Source organism: Orbilia oligospora (assembly GCF_000225545.1).
Source record: "Orbilia oligospora ATCC 24927 unplaced genomic scaffold scaffold00193, whole genome shotgun sequence".
NCBI classification, from domain to species: domain Eukaryota; kingdom Fungi; phylum Ascomycota; class Orbiliomycetes; order Orbiliales; family Orbiliaceae; genus Orbilia; species Orbilia oligospora.
Genome location: NW_011645750.1, coordinates 606,473 through 623,735, shown reverse-complemented (window position 1 = coordinate 623,735; position 17,263 = coordinate 606,473). Strand labels below are relative to the sequence as shown.

At 43.7% G+C, this 17,263-nt stretch overlaps 9 protein-coding genes across 9 annotated transcripts; 3 read left to right on the top strand and 6 right to left on the bottom strand.

The window, feature by feature from the left end:
- Positions 1–885: 885 nt before the first annotated feature.
- AOL_s00193g173 (uncharacterized protein) lies at positions 886–1,508 on the bottom strand (the record flags this gene model as incomplete). Its single annotated transcript, XM_011128784.1, has 3 exons — positions 886–1,057; positions 1,134–1,300; positions 1,383–1,508. 3 exons carry the CDS (start codon positions 1,506–1,508, stop codon positions 886–888), a joined length of 465 nt encoding a protein of 154 aa, XP_011127086.1.
- Positions 1,509–1,863: 355 nt separating this feature from the next.
- On the bottom strand, positions 1,864–2,520 carry AOL_s00193g172 (uncharacterized protein; the record flags this gene model as incomplete). Its single annotated transcript, XM_011128783.1, has 3 exons — positions 1,864–2,242; positions 2,335–2,420; positions 2,494–2,520. The coding sequence occupies 3 exons, from the start codon at positions 2,518–2,520 to the stop codon at positions 1,864–1,866; spliced, it is 492 nt and encodes a 163-aa protein (XP_011127085.1).
- Positions 2,521–3,150: 630 nt separating this feature from the next.
- AOL_s00193g171 (uncharacterized protein) lies at positions 3,151–3,497 on the bottom strand (the record flags this gene model as incomplete). Its single annotated transcript, XM_011128782.1, has 2 exons — positions 3,151–3,297; positions 3,414–3,497. 2 exons carry the CDS (start codon positions 3,495–3,497, stop codon positions 3,151–3,153), a joined length of 231 nt encoding a protein of 76 aa, XP_011127084.1.
- Positions 3,498–4,504: 1,007 nt separating this feature from the next.
- AOL_s00193g170 (uncharacterized protein) lies at positions 4,505–5,245 on the bottom strand (the record flags this gene model as incomplete). The annotated part of the gene is made up of 1 exon (XM_011128781.1): positions 4,505–5,245. The coding sequence occupies one exon, from the start codon at positions 5,243–5,245 to the stop codon at positions 4,505–4,507; it is 741 nt and encodes a 246-aa protein (XP_011127083.1).
- A 2,079-nt stretch (positions 5,246–7,324) lies between these two features.
- Positions 7,325–8,826, top strand: AOL_s00193g169 (uncharacterized protein; the record flags this gene model as incomplete). The annotated part of the gene is made up of 2 exons (XM_011128780.1): positions 7,325–7,431; positions 7,500–8,826. The coding sequence occupies 2 exons, from the start codon at positions 7,325–7,327 to the stop codon at positions 8,824–8,826; spliced, it is 1,434 nt and encodes a 477-aa protein (XP_011127082.1).
- A 974-nt stretch (positions 8,827–9,800) lies between these two features.
- AOL_s00193g168 (uncharacterized protein) lies at positions 9,801–10,611 on the top strand (the record flags this gene model as incomplete). Its single annotated transcript, XM_011128779.1, has 2 exons — positions 9,801–9,804; positions 9,866–10,611. 2 exons carry the CDS (start codon positions 9,801–9,803, stop codon positions 10,609–10,611), a joined length of 750 nt encoding a protein of 249 aa, XP_011127081.1.
- Positions 10,612–10,993: 382 nt separating this feature from the next.
- Positions 10,994–12,332, bottom strand: AOL_s00193g167 (uncharacterized protein; the record flags this gene model as incomplete). The annotated part of the gene is made up of 4 exons (XM_011128778.1): positions 10,994–11,481; positions 11,546–11,954; positions 12,008–12,135; positions 12,209–12,332. The coding sequence occupies 4 exons, from the start codon at positions 12,330–12,332 to the stop codon at positions 10,994–10,996; spliced, it is 1,149 nt and encodes a 382-aa protein (XP_011127080.1).
- A 1,253-nt stretch (positions 12,333–13,585) lies between these two features.
- On the top strand, positions 13,586–14,110 carry AOL_s00193g166 (uncharacterized protein; the record flags this gene model as incomplete). The annotated part of the gene is made up of 1 exon (XM_011128777.1): positions 13,586–14,110. The coding sequence occupies one exon, from the start codon at positions 13,586–13,588 to the stop codon at positions 14,108–14,110; it is 525 nt and encodes a 174-aa protein (XP_011127079.1).
- Positions 14,111–14,431: 321 nt separating this feature from the next.
- On the bottom strand, positions 14,432–16,332 carry AOL_s00193g165 (uncharacterized protein; the record flags this gene model as incomplete). The annotated part of the gene is made up of 2 exons (XM_011128776.1): positions 14,432–15,966; positions 16,056–16,332. The coding sequence occupies 2 exons, from the start codon at positions 16,330–16,332 to the stop codon at positions 14,432–14,434; spliced, it is 1,812 nt and encodes a 603-aa protein (XP_011127078.1).
- Between the last annotated feature and the right edge of the window lie 931 nt (positions 16,333–17,263).

Genomic DNA, 17,263 nt, shown 5'->3' with positions numbered 1-17,263 from the left:
TGTTGAAGTGGTGGTGGTGGTTGATATGATATGTTGAAGGTTCGGTTAGAATTGGCAATGGTTCGTTTGACGTTAAGTGAGTTTAACTAAGCAAGCTTGGACAGGATCCTAAAACATGTCATGCCAAACCCCGACCTGCATGCACCTTGCATGCCACCTTTCGCCCACCTTTCACCTTTCGACAGGATCCGAGACTGACTAGTCCAGTCCATCCAATACAATATAACTTTTTCTACGAATTGGATTATCAAGTCGATATTCTAGAATCTGAACTGGACAAATGACTTTTTTTTTGCTAAGATCTCGAGAGTTTTCTCTCCGTATGTTCCAGCTATTTTCCCCTTTGCTTGGAATTGGATAATATGAATTCTTGGCCTAGATCGCACCGGGTTTGATTTTATGCCTTGAAATGAAATGGGTTTATTGATCTATACAGTATCTCGAACAGGTCTAGTTTTTTTTTCGGCTTTGGGGTCAGGTTGCCTATATAACTCGGAATTATTTCTTTTCCTATGATGAAAATAGATTAAGTTGCGAGTGATATATAATCAACAATGGACTCGACTGATAGTAGTCTAAAAGCACTGAGCTTGTAGGTAAATAATCTACATTTAACACTGGTCCTTTCCATAGACCTCGCTTCTACGCCCTGTAAGTCGGTACATATACTCTGGGGCCTTTCAAGTTGACTTGCAATTGACCTTAGTCGAATATATTTTCGAAATATAACAAATTACCCTGTTATGACCCGACCCGGATAATGGCGTGTCTCGAAACAGGTAATATTCCTAAATCCATCCGCTAGCTTCGATGAGCTAATAGTTGTGCGTGTTATATAGATTTACACTATTTTGTAATGCATCGAAAGAATGTTAGCATATCTTACTAAGCACTCGAAAACAAGACCTCGAATCTATATATCTCACCTTCTTCAAAGCGCCAATTCTGATGATCTGCCGGCCACCGTCCCCAGAGCTGGATAGGGGTGCCATTTCTCTCATTTCCATTATCGCCCAATTCGACATTCAGAGGACAAGGTTGTCGCGGGACAAAAATACTTCGACAAACAGGTCATTAGAATACCGATCCCACGGTTCAACTATACAAATGTGAGTGGAGAAATGTGCGCATACCGGTATATAGATATATCTCTCTCCTCGGGTACGATATCCCACTGGACGGGGAAATCGGAAGCGGCCAGACGCGTTCCAAAATCAACCTGGATCCCCGCGATTCCTAAAAAGCTTCCTTTGTCCTTATTTCGAAAGGTCCATAGACCGTCCTGTCGTTCCGGAATCCACTATTTAATAGAAATTTAACATTAGGAATTAGCTTTAGTATATCCAGGTAATATACTAAGATCGCAGAGGAATATTGTTTACCTTCTGGTTATCTCCGCCCTTCCATTCCCATCCTGTGATAGAATGGCCCTCCGTACCCGAGAGGTCAACGACTTTTCCCGCCTTGACGTTGACTATTCTGTAGCTCCTGCCTGGTATGATTCCCATTTTATTGCTAAAATATTAAAATGGAAAGAAGTAAATGCCTTTCTTTTAGTCCGCCGCAAGACATGAGTTTAGTTCAGGCTACTTATGCCCTGCGATGGCCGCTAACTAGGTTCTTGATGGTAACATTAGCGAGAAGCGGGAGAGGATCTTGGCTTGCGCTGGGGCACGACGCTAGCGGGCCGGTTACACAATTGAAGCGGATGACAGAAACAACGACGAGACTCTTTAGTGTCTGGGTTGGCTTGATCATGATCATGATCCATTCCCGTTATTCTAGATTGAATTCAGTGCATGATTTGATTCCGATCCGTCAGAGAGCTAAGCTATAGAATTAATTAATACACAGACACCATCTTCAACAAATAAAATAGTCAATCTTCCACACAATATATAGGTAATCCCCCCTTCGACCTTCATTAATATCAACACTCATCCCATCCCATCCCGCCGGTGGGATACATTGACGTCCACCGCTCCTCCACAAAGCGACATCATAAATAGCAGGTCCCGCAAACTTATATTCATACCTCAACAAACGGAAATCCCCACCCGCACCTTTAGCCAAATCCGCTCTAGCGGGATCGCCGTGACCGAGACGTTCTACACCGATGTATTGGAGACGACGGCGGTCGTCGGCGTTTTGTTCTTGCTCCTGCATCTGTTGCTGTTGTTCGAAATGGTGTCTGCGCGGACGTGGTGGGAGGGTTTTTACTACCTTTTTGAGGTATACGAATCTGACGTGAAGAGTTTTATATTTTATCCAGCCGGTCTTTACGTATACACGATAAATCTTTTAATTTTGTTTGAATATGGAGAGGAAACTTACTCGCCCTTGTGTCCTGAATTCAAGTCTGTAAGAGCACCGTTGATCTCGGGGATACTCTCGGGCGCCCGACCCACCCCGTAGATAACCTGCAAGATATGATTTTAAGTATATTCTCGAAGTTAGTCCTTACTAGATTGACAAACTAAAGTAAGTACATACCTCTAAATGATCAATGATCTCTGCCATCGATGCATATAAAATCAACTTCTACTAGTTATATATCCTTGAAAAGTCGTATCACCACTACTACTACTTTTGAAGAATGGAAGTGTAAGTTCAAAACCACCTCCATGCATTTTAACTGCTGTTCAGGAAAACTTGCCTGAAAGTCTGTCCTAGAATCGTCGCTCGATACTCATCCAATTAGGTAACAAAAGGAACCACCGTCACAAAATACTTCCATATGTCCTGCATGTCGATATCAAACGAATCAAACTTCACAGATTCCATGTTGCAAGTTACCCCGCTTGAGGCTTCAAAGTACCCCTCTAGGCTTTTTGATAAAAGATATATCTTTTAGTTTCGATTTTTGTATACATGCATATGCGGATCCCCATTAACATTCTAGGACCTAACGGGGTTCGACACCCCCCCTTTTATGATATCTACAAATGAGAATCGACTCTAGAGGCTTCGTTCCCTACCCCGAAGTTCAAACCTTAACAAATACTAAATCCAGATCTAATACCATACAAAATCTAAAATCACTTTTCGCGAAAGTGTTCCCGGGTCTGGTCTACGAGACAAATACATACTCATGTATTCAGATTCACGACCCTGTGTATCAAAACTTTTTAATTTTTTTTTTTTGAAAATTCAAACTCCTTGGGAGCGCGACAGTTCCTCTCTTATCAACCCCACTACTTCGCCAAACGCAATTCCAACTACTTCGTACACCTGCCTGCCGCTCCGCTTCTTCCGACCCTTTGGCTTAGTCTTCACCATATACCTTTCATCCAACAACTTCAAAAGCACATTCAAAAATCAGCAATCTAGAAATAATAAATAAAAATAAAATAAAAAAGAGAAATAGATAGGGAGAGGGAGAGGGAGAAGGCCCGAGTCGACAACGTGCTTACCTCATAATCGTCCTGATTTGGAATTCCTAAGTCATGCTCATCCCCTTCTTCAATAACCCTCCCATCAATTCCAACGATAAACATATTGTAACAATGTTGTCCAGCCGCCATAAACAAGCTCCATCCGTCACTCTCTCCTAGTTGACCGAGAAAGAACTGAGAAACGTCCATCCCCTTTGAAAGGAATACAATTATAATTAGATCCTTAGAAAACCAAATATGGGCATTCAACTTGTTGCAAAGAAGTATGGTACCTCACGCTCCCCCAAGAAATATCCTAAGCTTTGAGGGTAATACCCAACAAATTCTTCCAGAGTCATGCTAGAATAAAAGTTAAACCCCCCCCATTTGCATGACTAGTCTAATAATAATCCCCAAACTCACCCATGCCGATAGTAGTTCATGTTCAAAGCCTCGAAGCCTAGTGTAAAAGCTTCGAATACACAGCTGCTTTCTGAAAAGATGAAGTATAAAGTTCTCGCCCTCCGGCCCGGTATAAGATTACAACGCTGGAAAAGGTATATTATCAGTAGATGGACCTGCGACCCCGCCTCAAACAATTTCAAATCATATTTTAATATCAAATCGACTTCAGGCATCAAATGCAAACTCGCAAACAAGGCTTTCGGAAATGCAACGTTTTTCGGAAAAAATCTATAAAAATTTCCTGTTCTAGCCATTACAATCGCATGTACATACGACTTGAGACAGGGTAGATCTATGGCGTTAATCTGCGTTTGCACGCCCTGTAAATACAGCTGTTTGTCGTATATTCTTAAAGGGCATCAGACTTGGTAGCTTTTCGTTGCAAGTCGGAAAAACTGGATCTTCTGTTATTGAAAATGAAATACCCCCCCCAAAAAAAAAAGAGAAAAAAAGATCCCGCCCATGAATATTATCTATACTTGAGCTATTGTATATGCCCATGAGTCCACTATACCGCCAGCGAGTAAAGGAAACCAAAATATACATGCGCATAAATCAAACCTGCTGCTACCAATGTCCGTACCGTGAACCCATCGCTTTAAACTTCAATAAACCAGCCCAAAGTGATCTCGTTAGTCGTACCAAACAAACCCAAACGTTGCAAACTATGAAATCTCCAACCCAACAACCCCAGTAACATGCCCAATATTCCCAGTAGAAAGACACAAAAACCTCAAAACGATAACAAACTCATCATCCACCGTTGTAATCTGCGGTGGTGGTGGCGGCGCCGCCGCCGGATTAACAGGTCCTCCTCCCGTCGCCGTCGTCGTCGTTCCAGTCGTATTCGTAGTAGGCGCAGCAGCCTGTGCAGCCGATCCACTTTTCCGCAACTCCTCAAAATCAATGGTTTCACTCCTTACCTCATTATTATCTACAAACTTCCCATTTATTCGAGCGAACAACTTGATCCCGCGCTGTACCGGCGCCGTAAGTGAGATGAAATGTAAAACGTTGGTATCATTTGAAAACCATTCATTCCCTTTATTAAGTTTCGTATGACCCAAGTCGTAAATTTGGTTCAGCCGCTCGAGTGCCGCTGCGGCCGATGTGAACCCGTCAACAACGCCTCGAGGCGGTGAACTGATAATGTCGATTGAGTAGTGAACGTTTGGAACTGCTACGTAACCGTGGAATTCGAGTGTCATCTTTTTGAGGTTGATGCTGGTTGGGAATCCTCGAGGGATACGAAGGGTGTGAATGCCGAGCATATTGAAAGAGGCTTCGTCGGCACGGATGAGGGTTGTGAGCTTGAGGGGCTCATGGAGCTGTTGGGCTCGAGAAGCCATGATTACGAGCTCTGGTTCTGGTCTGTATTTTGGTTCTGGGGGTCTCTTGCCAGCCATGCACTTTTAAGAAAGACGGGTAGGCCGTTTCTTCTAGAATTCTAGAAATCCTGGATATTAATTAAGAGACGAAGTTTTTTTTTCAGGAAAGAGTGAAGAGAGTTGCCCCGAATTATTCAGAGTTCATGATATACTTGAAGGATCATGAAATCAGCGAGCCTTGGATCTAGATAATCCACCGGTTTCGTAGTATATGATAGGGCAGTGTGGGATTTGGTCTGCAGGGCGGCCAATGCAAGACAAACATGCATGAGCTGAATGCCGCCGCGATTATGTGTAATACTATATACCTACAGTACTTCTAAACACAATCATGGAGGTTATTCCGGGGGAGAAGCTGTCGTTTCTGGATGTACATACATGTACCATGTTTCATTTTGAGATCCCTAAGCCTTCAATCTAGGATATCTGCACCAGCTCTCTCGAAAACCTACAACATATCGGCATCAAATACTTTCCGAATACACCACTGACGTCACCCACCGGTACCATTTATTATGCATGGCTCTCATTAGAGTATGTATAGTGATACATACGATCTGGCGCTTCAAAATTACAATGATCAAAACTACTACTTACTTTCGTAAGGAAAAAATACCATACTTTCATAACTTAACTCAACTCGTCTTGCATTAACATTCGGAACTTCTTGATATACATTTGATCAGTATCATTTTATTAGTTTTACTTTTAAAAGAATCGACAATATGACCATATCAATTTAACAGGATGTTCCGCGGTATCAGATTCTCTAACTTTTGACAATAACGGTTAAGGATCCAATGCATATACTGTAAGGACTGTACAGCAGTGTAATGCTATAGTTTCAAGATGAAGATTACTAATTTTATGCTATCGATATATTACTGCTTACCTTTAGGTAACCACCCGCCGCTTCGGACACCCATGTTACCCCGCGAAGTTTAAGTTCTTCATACTGATGCACTTCATATCATAGCACCGTCCCGGCTCTGGCGTTGACACTCAAAAACTAGGAAACATATAAACCCAATTTCAAAGCACTCTACAAAACCTAATTAATACAGGGACAAGAATGATTAAAACTGCCACAGTTACTATAAATGATTATGATATACTGCGAAACCAACCCCCATTATTGCAGTTGCCTAAACTGCGTACAATGCTAGAGTCTATAGAAGCTCTGGCACGCGTACCGGCGTACTCCGTCCATCAAAAAGCTGTTATATTCTGCTTTTCCAAAGTAGACCTTTCATTTGACGTAAACATAAAAAGAAACGTTAAAGATTACTCCCCCCAACGATATAATTCCCAACATTCTGACTCTGGAGGAAAGTGATCTAGATATCTATCGTCCTTCCCATGATAGTATCCCGTGTTATTTGTGTTGGATTCTCTCTCCTTCCAGAGTTTAAGAGCTAGTCCTTGAAGGGGCTCTGCGCTATCCTCCGTGTCCTAGACTACCGTGGGGGACTTTGAGATACCTCGGTGATTGTAGATCTATGGCCGCGGCATACGAGATTCATTTCATGACACCCTTGTCTCGTACGATCGTACATACCTAGTCCCGGTCCCGCACACTTTGTGTCACTCGATTTAATCGATTTCCAGTCGATATCGCCTACGCCTTCCCGCATTAAGCGATTAATTACCATTATATATACTGAATCATTACCATTTGCTTTCAAGAAATGTTTGGATGTAGGCTCCTTCCTTAAATGGTCGCTTATATTCGATCTAAGCGACCATTTAGGGAAGTTAAGGCAAGTTTATCGGTATAGGATTCTTCACAGTATCGGCCAATAATTAACCGTTCTTACCGGCTGTGATATCGATAGCTTAGACCCCCTGGTGCATGATGATCTAGATCTGGACTTGTGTCACATCAACGGCCGCCGCCGCCCTTACAGCACATATTCGAATATTCAACTTAACTTAAGGAATTTTGTTATGCATGAATTATGAACTGTAGCAATCAGATCGGATATATATACCACAGCTCTGGGCCTCTTTCTTGGAACTTTTCTAAAAGCAGGATTCTAGGAATCAATAATCCAATATCTCTGAAAATTCAAAATTTCCGGAAAATAAAGGTCAAAGATGAAGGTCTCCCACTCTACCGCAATCCTGCTTTGTGCAGCTATAGCAAGTGCCCATCCGGCGAGCTTTACTTCTGAAAAATTCCAATCCCTGATCTCTCAGAAAAGGTGCGTCACAATTCTCAACATTCAACAAGGAGTTTAATTAACTAAAATTTTTTTTTTTCATCATTCAGCTTGCTATCCGATCTCAAAGCTTTCGATCAAATCGCTTCGAACAACAACGGAAACCGTGCCTTTGGTGAACCCGGCTACGTCGCATCAGTCAACCATGTCAAGTCCCGCCTCGACAAATCAAGCAGATTCAAGTCCTGGACCCAAAAATTTGAAACTCCTTCGTCCAACATAGAGCACTTGCGTCTCACCGTCAACGGCAAAAGCTATAACCTTAAGATGCCACTAGGTTGGGCGGGGGGAGAAGCGCGGGACTTAGATATTACCGCTCCACTAGCCGTACTTGATTGGGGCTCCCCCGGGACTTGCGAACACCCATATTACAACAATAATACCGACACAACCGGTAAAATTGTTCTGAATCGATGGGTGAACTGTCATAACCCGGGCAAGCACAGTCCCCACGTGGACATGAGCTCTAGCTCGCTCGGGTACATTTTCTACGAAGACAACTATGAGCCGTTGGGGGTTTCCAAGAGATCAGTACCCAATATGGTGAAGAGGGAAGAACATCCATTTAGCTTCATATATATGAGCCGGGCCGACGGAATCGAGCTAACCAGACGTCTCCACGCCGGTGAGGAGCTCATCGCACGATTTCAATATAAAACATCTCCGGTCAAGATTGAAAGCCAAAATGTGATCGCCGAAACAAAAGCTGGCGACCCGAACAAAGTTATTTTACTCGGCGCTCACCTCGACAGCGGCGTCAATAGTCCCGGAATCAATGACAACGCCAGTGGCGCTGCTCTTTTACTCGCTCTGTTCGATGCTATCAATCAAGGCAAATTCAAGCCAAAGAATAAGATCCGTTTCGCATGGTGGGCCGGCGGACAGGAATACCTAAATTTCGGTTCAAGCCATTACGTTCTAAATTTGTCCAAAAAAGAGGCCGACAATATCCTCCTTTACTTGAACTTCGATATGGTCAGCAGAGGTCACTTTGGTGTATACGATGGAGACGGCAGCAGATACGGTTATTACGGTTACCCGGGCTCCGAAATTATCGAAAAACTCTTCGAGGACTACTTCACCGCCATGGGACTTCCCGTTAGACCTGTTCATTGGCACGGCGACAGCGACTACTACTCATTCATGTCGCCGGATCTTTTGATAAAGCCCGTTGGTGGATTGCACGGTGGGGACGGTCTTCTTGACGATGCCTGCTGGCAACAAACCTGTGACAACCTTGCAAACGCCAATGTAACGCACTTGGAGATTAACACCAAGGCTGCAGCTCACGCCCTTTACGTTCTCTCTCAAACGTATAAGGAGGTCATTCCGCTGGTCCCATATAACCATACGGCGGCCCAAATGGCGGGTTATTAGATCTATAGAAAAAAAAACTCAGCCTCGTAACTAGAAAGTTTACGACGGTTGAACGGATGGGATTGGAGTTTGTGTTGTACGTGTGGTATAATTATAAGCCATCAACTAGCAGCTAAACCTCTTATTTCATCATGTAAATATTCGATTCACCAGTAGATAGGACTGCCGCTGTTGTATATAACGTACTTGCAAGGGGAATGAGATGAGACGGGGCGGGAAGTGAAATATAACAATATCATATTCTTCTAGACGATAACTACGCATTTACTCTTTAGTGTATTATACTATAGTCAATACCGTCGCGTGGCTAACTTTCGATTTCTGGTCACTGCTATTATATTATCGGAATTGAAACTAGAATTTCTGAAAGCAGAAAATGGAAAGGACAAAGAACAGAAAATAGTAAAGAGAACTATGAATACTCAGATACTGCTTAAAATGGAATTCCGAATCCTTATAACTGTTCTGGATATTGCATTGAGGCAACCTCGATAGTAACACAATAGTTTTATATCGTTAGTGTACGTAAGTCTAATAATTATGAAGTATCGAATTCTATATATGAAATTCATGATCACTAACTTTTCTTCTTCTTTTTTTCTTTACGCATGTATTTATAATCTCTATTTCAACTTGATCAGCTTAAGCTTTATTATCTCTATATATTATTTTTATACTCCATAGAGCCATCGAGCTCGAGTTCAATCCAACAAGCCACCCCAGTAGAGTTACGAGACTAAAACCACCCATTCTCTTTCGTACAATGCGACTTTCGTGTTGCCAGTGTGGTAATCCGTCCCATCTATTCTAGTCACGTGAACCAAAGAAAAACGCCAAGCTTCTCGAAATTTTGGTTCCTTTTCAGCGACCGACACAAACCCAGCCGACAACTTTCACCTCTGCGCCAACCACAAAACATCTCATCATCAATCATCATCAAGGCCACTGTCCTCAAACAGTCACCCCAAATCACCATGTGTAAGCCTCCTCACTCCACCCCCCAATCTAAATCTACTCATCTAACCTTAAAAAACTATAGCGTCAATGCGCAATGCAATCCAACGTCGCAACCACAAAGAACGTTCCCAAATCTCCTCCCGTCAAAGATACGGCCACCTCGAAAAGCACAAAGACTACGCCCTTCGCGCGCAAGACTACAATTCCAAAAAGGCCCGTTTAAAGATCTTAAAATCAAAGGCTTCGGAGAGGAATCCAGATGAATTCTACTTCGGAATGGTTAACGCCCGCACGAGGGATGGTGGTGTTCTCGTCAAGGAGAGAGGCGCCGGTGGGAATGATAGTAGAGTTATGGGGATGGATAGGGTTAGAGGGCTGAAGATGCAGGATAAGGCTTATATAAGAGTTATGGGAGATGTGGAGAGGAGGAAACGGGAGAAATTGGAGGAGGAGTTGGTGTTTGTGGGTGTTGATGGGGTGAGTGGTGGAATCGACGGAGGAAAGAAAAAACTATTCGATGAGGAGGGTAATGTGATCAAGCCGGCTAAGGGGAAGAAGAAGAAGGTAGTGGATGAGGATGAAATGGATTGGGAGGATGAAGACGACGATGAAGACGAAGGGCCCAAACCAACCAAGGCGGAGCAAAAGGCCGCGAAGGCGCGGATGGTAAAATACAAAGAACTCGAGGCGAGGATGAAGCGTGAGGCGGAACTTCGGGGCATGGAGAGGGAATTGGATGCGCAAAGAGAGTTCATGGGCAAGAGTGCACCTAGGATGGGTCTCACAAAGGAAGGGAAGCGGTGGTTCAATAATGCTCGGAAGAAGTGAAAGTTGATCAAATTGCCGCCTTCTCACGTGTACTATATTGCATGGGTTCTGGTGTTTCGGGAATTCTTAAAAGTCGCTTTTTTTTTTTGAGATCTTAGCGTTTTTCTTAATAGAATTTGATTATCTATAACGACGGCTACCTGTTAGTGTACACTATCGAAACCTATCAGCGTCGCCTAAGTTCAAATTAGGGGTTCGATTTTGAAAGGAAATAGTTCCGCTTGACCCCAATACCATTTAGAGCAGAGTTATTAAAAAAACAAAAAGGAAAGAATAGGAAAGAGAAAACCGATAACGCCTCGACACACACTGTCACATATTGATACCCATTCCTCCAAAAGCCTACGCCAAAAACCCATAAACCCAACACTTTCGCCGGTAACTACAGATATATCTCTCGAGCTTCTTTCGGTAAGCTGTCAGCAGGGCAATAAGGACATTTATACCGGCTACCAGTGCCCCTAGCAAGCTTTTGCACGGTATCCTTAGCCAGCACATGGCCACACGGAATCATCATCGGAGGGTTCGAGTCAGTAGTTTGTTCTTTGGAGACCGGACAGACGAATATCGAATGGTATTTGAACTTGTCTGGTAGGGGTACTTCGACGGGTAGTTCGTTTTGACTCGTCCATTCGGTCTTCTTAGCTTTCATGATTGTTGCCATCTTGTTGAACGTCGGAAGTGCGATGGCGCCAGCCGTTGTTGCCACATAAAGTGGCGACTCTGCTGAAAGTCGAAGAAGAGCACAGAATTCAGTCGTAAATGATTCAATGATGCTCTGCCATGAGGATTCATCTTGGATGAGAGCAGCATAAGGTGACATTGACAGCTTCTCACGCCATACCACGCAACCAGCAAGCTGTGAGATTTCTATAAAGCACCTCGTTAGGTTTTTGTTTTCGACCTAGGCACATATGAAATGGGGGGCACAAACCTGTAAGGTACTTTTTCTGGAAAGGCCCGAATTGAGCCTTAGCATAAGCTAATGCATTCGGTATATCATCCGGCGTCCCCTGAAACAACAAGATCATGTACTGCAAACGATGCAATTCAAACTCCAAATTGGTAGCTCTAGACTCCAATAAATCTCGACGTTTCTCAGCCCATTCTATCGCGGGCTTTAGCTCCTTCCGCCGGAGAGATTCTTGAATCGAAAACAGCTCTCGAAACTCAATATCCAGTACCGAGGGAACACCTTCAACAATACCCGCTTCTTTGGCAAACGTTTCGGCAATCTCGAAGTTACCCTCGCGGAGGAGGTGCATTTGTATTGCGCGATTAATGAGGGGTTGTCGGTTGGCTAGGGCACCGAATGTATTTTCATTGGTACTGTGTTTGAATTTCTATATACCATGTTAGCTTTCCATATAAACCACCATCTAATAGCATCATATACCTTGTCCAGAGCCTTGCCATATTTCGCGATACCTCCGTGGGGGCCTTTCAGACTGTCAGTCGCAAGCTGGAATCCTGTCTTAAGCTGCGATTCGAGGGCTTGTAGCGTAGGAACTGTCGCAGTAGGATCTTAAAACAATATAGTTAGTCTAAACTCCACCCTGGTGTCCCCAGTACACGAAATAAGAGCAGCCTGCAGTACCATTTTCGATGGTCGTCCGAGCATCCATCAACATTTCCAAGCATTTGTCGATGTCTTTAATGGACTTGGACAGGTTCGCCCCTCCATTTGTGAGCTTGTCCAACTCCTTCTCAATCGCATCCATCTTGAAGCCTTATCTGGTAGTTGTAGTATTATGGTTCCGGGAAGGTAATAGTCGTGACGGTTTGCACCATATGTTGGGAAGGGGGGAAGGGTCCACGGGAAGATGTATATCGTCAGCGATACATCGTTGGAGAATGGTGGCGTGTGTGTCGTCGTAGCGTGGAGGAGGCTAAAGTGGGCTAATTAGCAGCCGGTTGGACCGCGGTGTCGGGGTGTGGCGTCGGTATCCCAGGCACCTTGGCATGCAGCCCAACACGTCTGGCACGTGACTATCAAATGCAGTCTTCAGTGTCTTATAAGATCTGACTGTGTATACATCCTATCGATTCTCGAAATACCTTCACTACTAACCATACAGTCTAACCATCGACTATTATTCGCAAGACACGTCCGGTCTATACCACCACACACATGCACTTGTTACAAATACTTAGTGAAATACAAGATGCAGCTGTTAAGACAACACAAGTTACAAAGTCCAACGGCTCCAACTCGTCCGCTAATGCAATACAATGCACAATTTTGAATAAGGTGATAAGTCGGCATCTGCAAGTCTACGATCCTAAATGAGCTCGATATCGATCTGGCAGGTTGCACCAAAAGAGCAAACTGTTGTGCTTTCCGTCCCAACAATAGCTTAGACGCTAGTGACTCCGTGTGCAAAATAAATTGCTCAGTTTATGAGCGTCCCCCAGACTAGGTATCGGTTTATCAACCATGCATTATTCATGCAGAATTCCGCATATGTACGACATAGACTATAGACGGTGATCATGGATTCTTTTAGCACTATCTTCCTATGACCCTTCATGGAACAAACGGAGTTAACAGTCTTCAATAGGCAATCTGGTTAATACTTTGGGGTTACATTGCATTGCGAAACGCGAATTTTTGAATTACGCGAATGAGTTGGCCTCGCCAGATCAGAAAGGACTCAAAATCTCTGTATCAGTGTTGGCTCCATGGGAATAAGAACGTATTCGCTGAAGGTTAACAATGCGGTGACATTCCATGCAGTTTCTAACTTCATTCGTGGGTGTGTGTCCTCTTGGAATAGCTTTGGGCATTAGCGGTTTATATATAAATTTACTACATCGGATAATCCTAAAGACCGACCTATCCAAGCAATTCTGAAACACACATTATAACCCGCAAACTTAAAAAATATTTAATTACTACAGCGGATACTAAGTATACGAGTATCTAGTCTGCATACTTCAGTCACCCCCTCTATACCGAACCATCCCACAAAAGATGACCCACAAAGCCGACGAAGACCCCACAATAGTGGAAACCCTCCGCAAGCTCCAATCCCGCGTGCAAGTCTGGGTCAAACCCACAGACCGCATCCTTACCGACGCAGATGCCTACGAATACGACCTCTACCGAGCCGAAAAGGTATCAGGCAAGGTATCATTCCAATGGGGTCTCTCTCTCACCATCTTCGGTATCCTCGCGGGGTCTATAACATATTATACCTGCTGGCAATTAGTTACTGGAAATCTTGCAAAAGTGGAGCATGGGTGGGGGTTGTTTCCGAATGATGTGGCTGGGTTGGTTTCGGTTATGTTGTTCCATTTACTCAGTTTTCCGGGGGTTGTGATAGTAAGGGGGAATCGGAAGGTTAGGAGGGTATGTGGGGAGATTGTGGGGCATTGTGTATTGTCGTTGGTTCTGGCGGCGTTATGGTCTACCATGTTATTTGGGTCGAAAGTGTCGGGGAAGATTGTTCTTTTTGAGCTTAGGCCATTCAAAGTTCATACGGCAGCACGCTCGTAGTGGTCCAGCGCAAAATCCGAAAAAGAGGGACTTCAAAGGAGTCAGCGGGTCAAGTTCCCTCAAAATACTATGGTATTTTTTTTTACAAAGAGACTTCTAGGCCCTTAGTTGGTTCACGATAGACATGCATGGGAGACGAGCAATATAATGAAGTCAAGACAATCTATATATATAGGTATATATAGAGAATTCGAATTGATTCTTATTACAAGATGCCAACTAATTATATATAATATAAGGGTATAAGTATATACACAAAAGATTTCCGCTCCATGCATGCAAGGGTATATTTAATAAAAACAACTTCTCCACACCAAACTCTTATAAAGTAAGAGCTTTACAAAATCCAAACTTCTTTTCGAAAAGAATATGCTTCTTATCTTTATTAAGAGCCGCGCTCGTGTCAGCCCAACTTTGTGGCTTAACTAAGTCGAATAAAAAGTTGGCAAGCTTGCTTTCGGACTCAATCTTAGCTACTGTGGTATAGCTATAATCGAATCTAAAGCTGCTCTCGAATTTAGCGCCGATTTGGGGCTTACCCTCGCAAAGACCTGCTGAATCATAGCCTAGATCCATAGTCGAGATCATCTGAGGGTTTAATCCGGCCCAGACACCTAGTTTGCCGCTGATGGTGCTGTTCTTGAAGAATGTTGCGCCGACGCCAACTCCAAGGCGGAAGTACGGGTTGACTTCGGAATGTGATTTCACCTGAGAAGCACGGACGATAGGGTCAACTTTGAGAGTTCCCCAGTCCTTCTGTAGAACTTGGACTTTATCGCCGCTGGTAGCCTTCAACATCAATAAAGGCGCACCGGTATCCAACTCGAATCCAACGGTGAAATTTCCTGAAGCGCCAGCCTTCATGATGACACCTGGTCCGCTCAAGAATTGAGGTTCTAGGCAGACGATATTCTTGACAACATATGCCTTCAACCCCTTCGAGATAAAGTCCGCAACATAGTTGAGCTCCTTGGATACGGTAGCTGTTCCGGTGAGTTCAAGTAGAAGCCTTGCTTGGATCTTTGGTCTAAAGCCAACTATCAATTCGGTCTTTCCGGTCTTTGAATCACGTCCACCGGTTGCGGTGTACTCAAAGGTTCCTCTGACATAGCAACCAATACAAGTTCCTTTAACCTCGTAGTTGGAAACGACACCGTCGAGATCTGGGATTGTGCCAGATGATTCCACAAATACGACTTTATCGTTAATGTCGTCATTGCCCCATTCAATGGTAGCAGAAGCCATCGCTTCGAAATTCGGGATGAGTTTCCATGCTCCTTCAAGAGCGGCCTTGGCGGCACCGGTTAACAGTTCGAAGTCTCCAAAGCCAAAATCGCCGTTTGGTTTACATCCGGACATTTTGATTCCATGCTGATTAGCCTTGCTGCAGATGAAATCCGCAATGATGATTGAAATGGGAGAAGGATAGTATCCGACTTCGATAGGATCCCGTCTTTTGGTGAGTTTGATGATTGGGTGTTGGATTGTTTCGAAGTTGAATGTGAAGTCTCCGAGTGCTTCGTCCCATGAGGCATCTTCGGTGGTAAGCACTATAGTCGATTTTCGTGCGTCAGACTTGACGGAAACGACTTTGTGAGGTTTTCTTTCGTCTTCGGGGTTGCAGCCGTTGTGGTGATGTTGGGAGACGAGGAAGAAGTGGTCCTGGTCCTTATGATTGACCCAGTCCCATTGCTTGGTGGCGTAGGTCATTGCATCCTTGTCTTGGAATTCAAGGACGATATCTTCGCCCCTGCAGCTGATCTGCTTTGTGAAGCTATCGAATTTCTCTAAGGAAATTAAAGGATGTTGCGGGTCTGGCTTTGCATTGATTGTGGCAAGATGGATATCATATCCGGCTAGTGTTCATCAATATTGTTAGCAACTGACTCTGAAAAAATGTATTGATATATACATAGTATATATATATAGAAAAGAATAAACTTACTGGCCGGTTTCCCGAAGTATAAAGTAGCGGTCTCTTCGAGATGTAAACTCGATAGATCATCGCTTCGCTTCTGCAAATGTGGGAATAAATACTCCTCACGGATTGGAAGTAAATCATGGGAGTCTGAAGCCTGCTTGACTACCGGAGCAGAAGCAGTTTTAGAGCGAGTGTACGCGGAATAACCGCGATCTCCATCATAATTGAAAACACCAGCTGAAGCTTGTGTTCCAAATAAACCGGCCGATAACGCGACTGACAGGAGTTTCGAAGGTACCATTGTTTGTTTTACCCGTTAAAGATGTATGCTGAAATAAAGAGTACCTCTCGAGACTACTCCTGACGGATATACTTTATAATATACTATCTTCGAGATTAGACTTCAACAGTACCTCTTATAAGAAACCCGTAGAAAAAGAAAAAGGCAAAATTAGGTAAGAGGATTTAAAGAGAAGGTAGGTATAGATGTGATATGAAGATAGCCTCGGCCCCAGTTCTGGTGTGATAATCTTAATTCTTCACTATCACGAATTGGAAGAACCACGATGTCGTGTCGGATCAGGATGTTGGATACAAAGAGCAACTCCTATGCGTATTATCCATTGCTTATATACTCAGAGATTCTGACAATCACGACTACGAAATTTTGAAAGATCGAATCGACACTAATGTAACATTGACATCGATCTCGGCGCACTCGAGAACTCGGAGAGCTCTATAGAGCCTCAGGGCCAAAAAAAATTTTGAAGAAAAAAAATTGGTTCTAGATGTCCCAACAAGACTACAAGTGTTCCAACAAGACCATCGATGTTCCAACAAGACTTCTAGTACGCTCATGCTCTTACGTACTAGAAGAGAATAATTGCATTCGACATCGCGAGCTCCATTTGGGTAACAACCAATACAGGGCATGTGCATACGCCATGAAAAGGCCAAGAGAACTAATAATGTATTGTTCAAGTTAAATGGCTACTAGGTAAGAGTCCCTTGTTGCATTTTGGCAGGTTTCTAACGCCCTTTCAGTAAACGACGGAGCATTAGCAAATCTTAACCCCTTCCCTAGCCCCTACCAAGAGGAAGGCACTTGCCGCAGCGATATTAGTAGATATAAAAATTTCCGCTACGAGGCGAAATTAGCCTCTCGCTAATCTATGTTGGATCTAGAGTCTGTATAGTAGGTCGCTGGTGTGGCGAGGTCGTGTTTTAAAAGA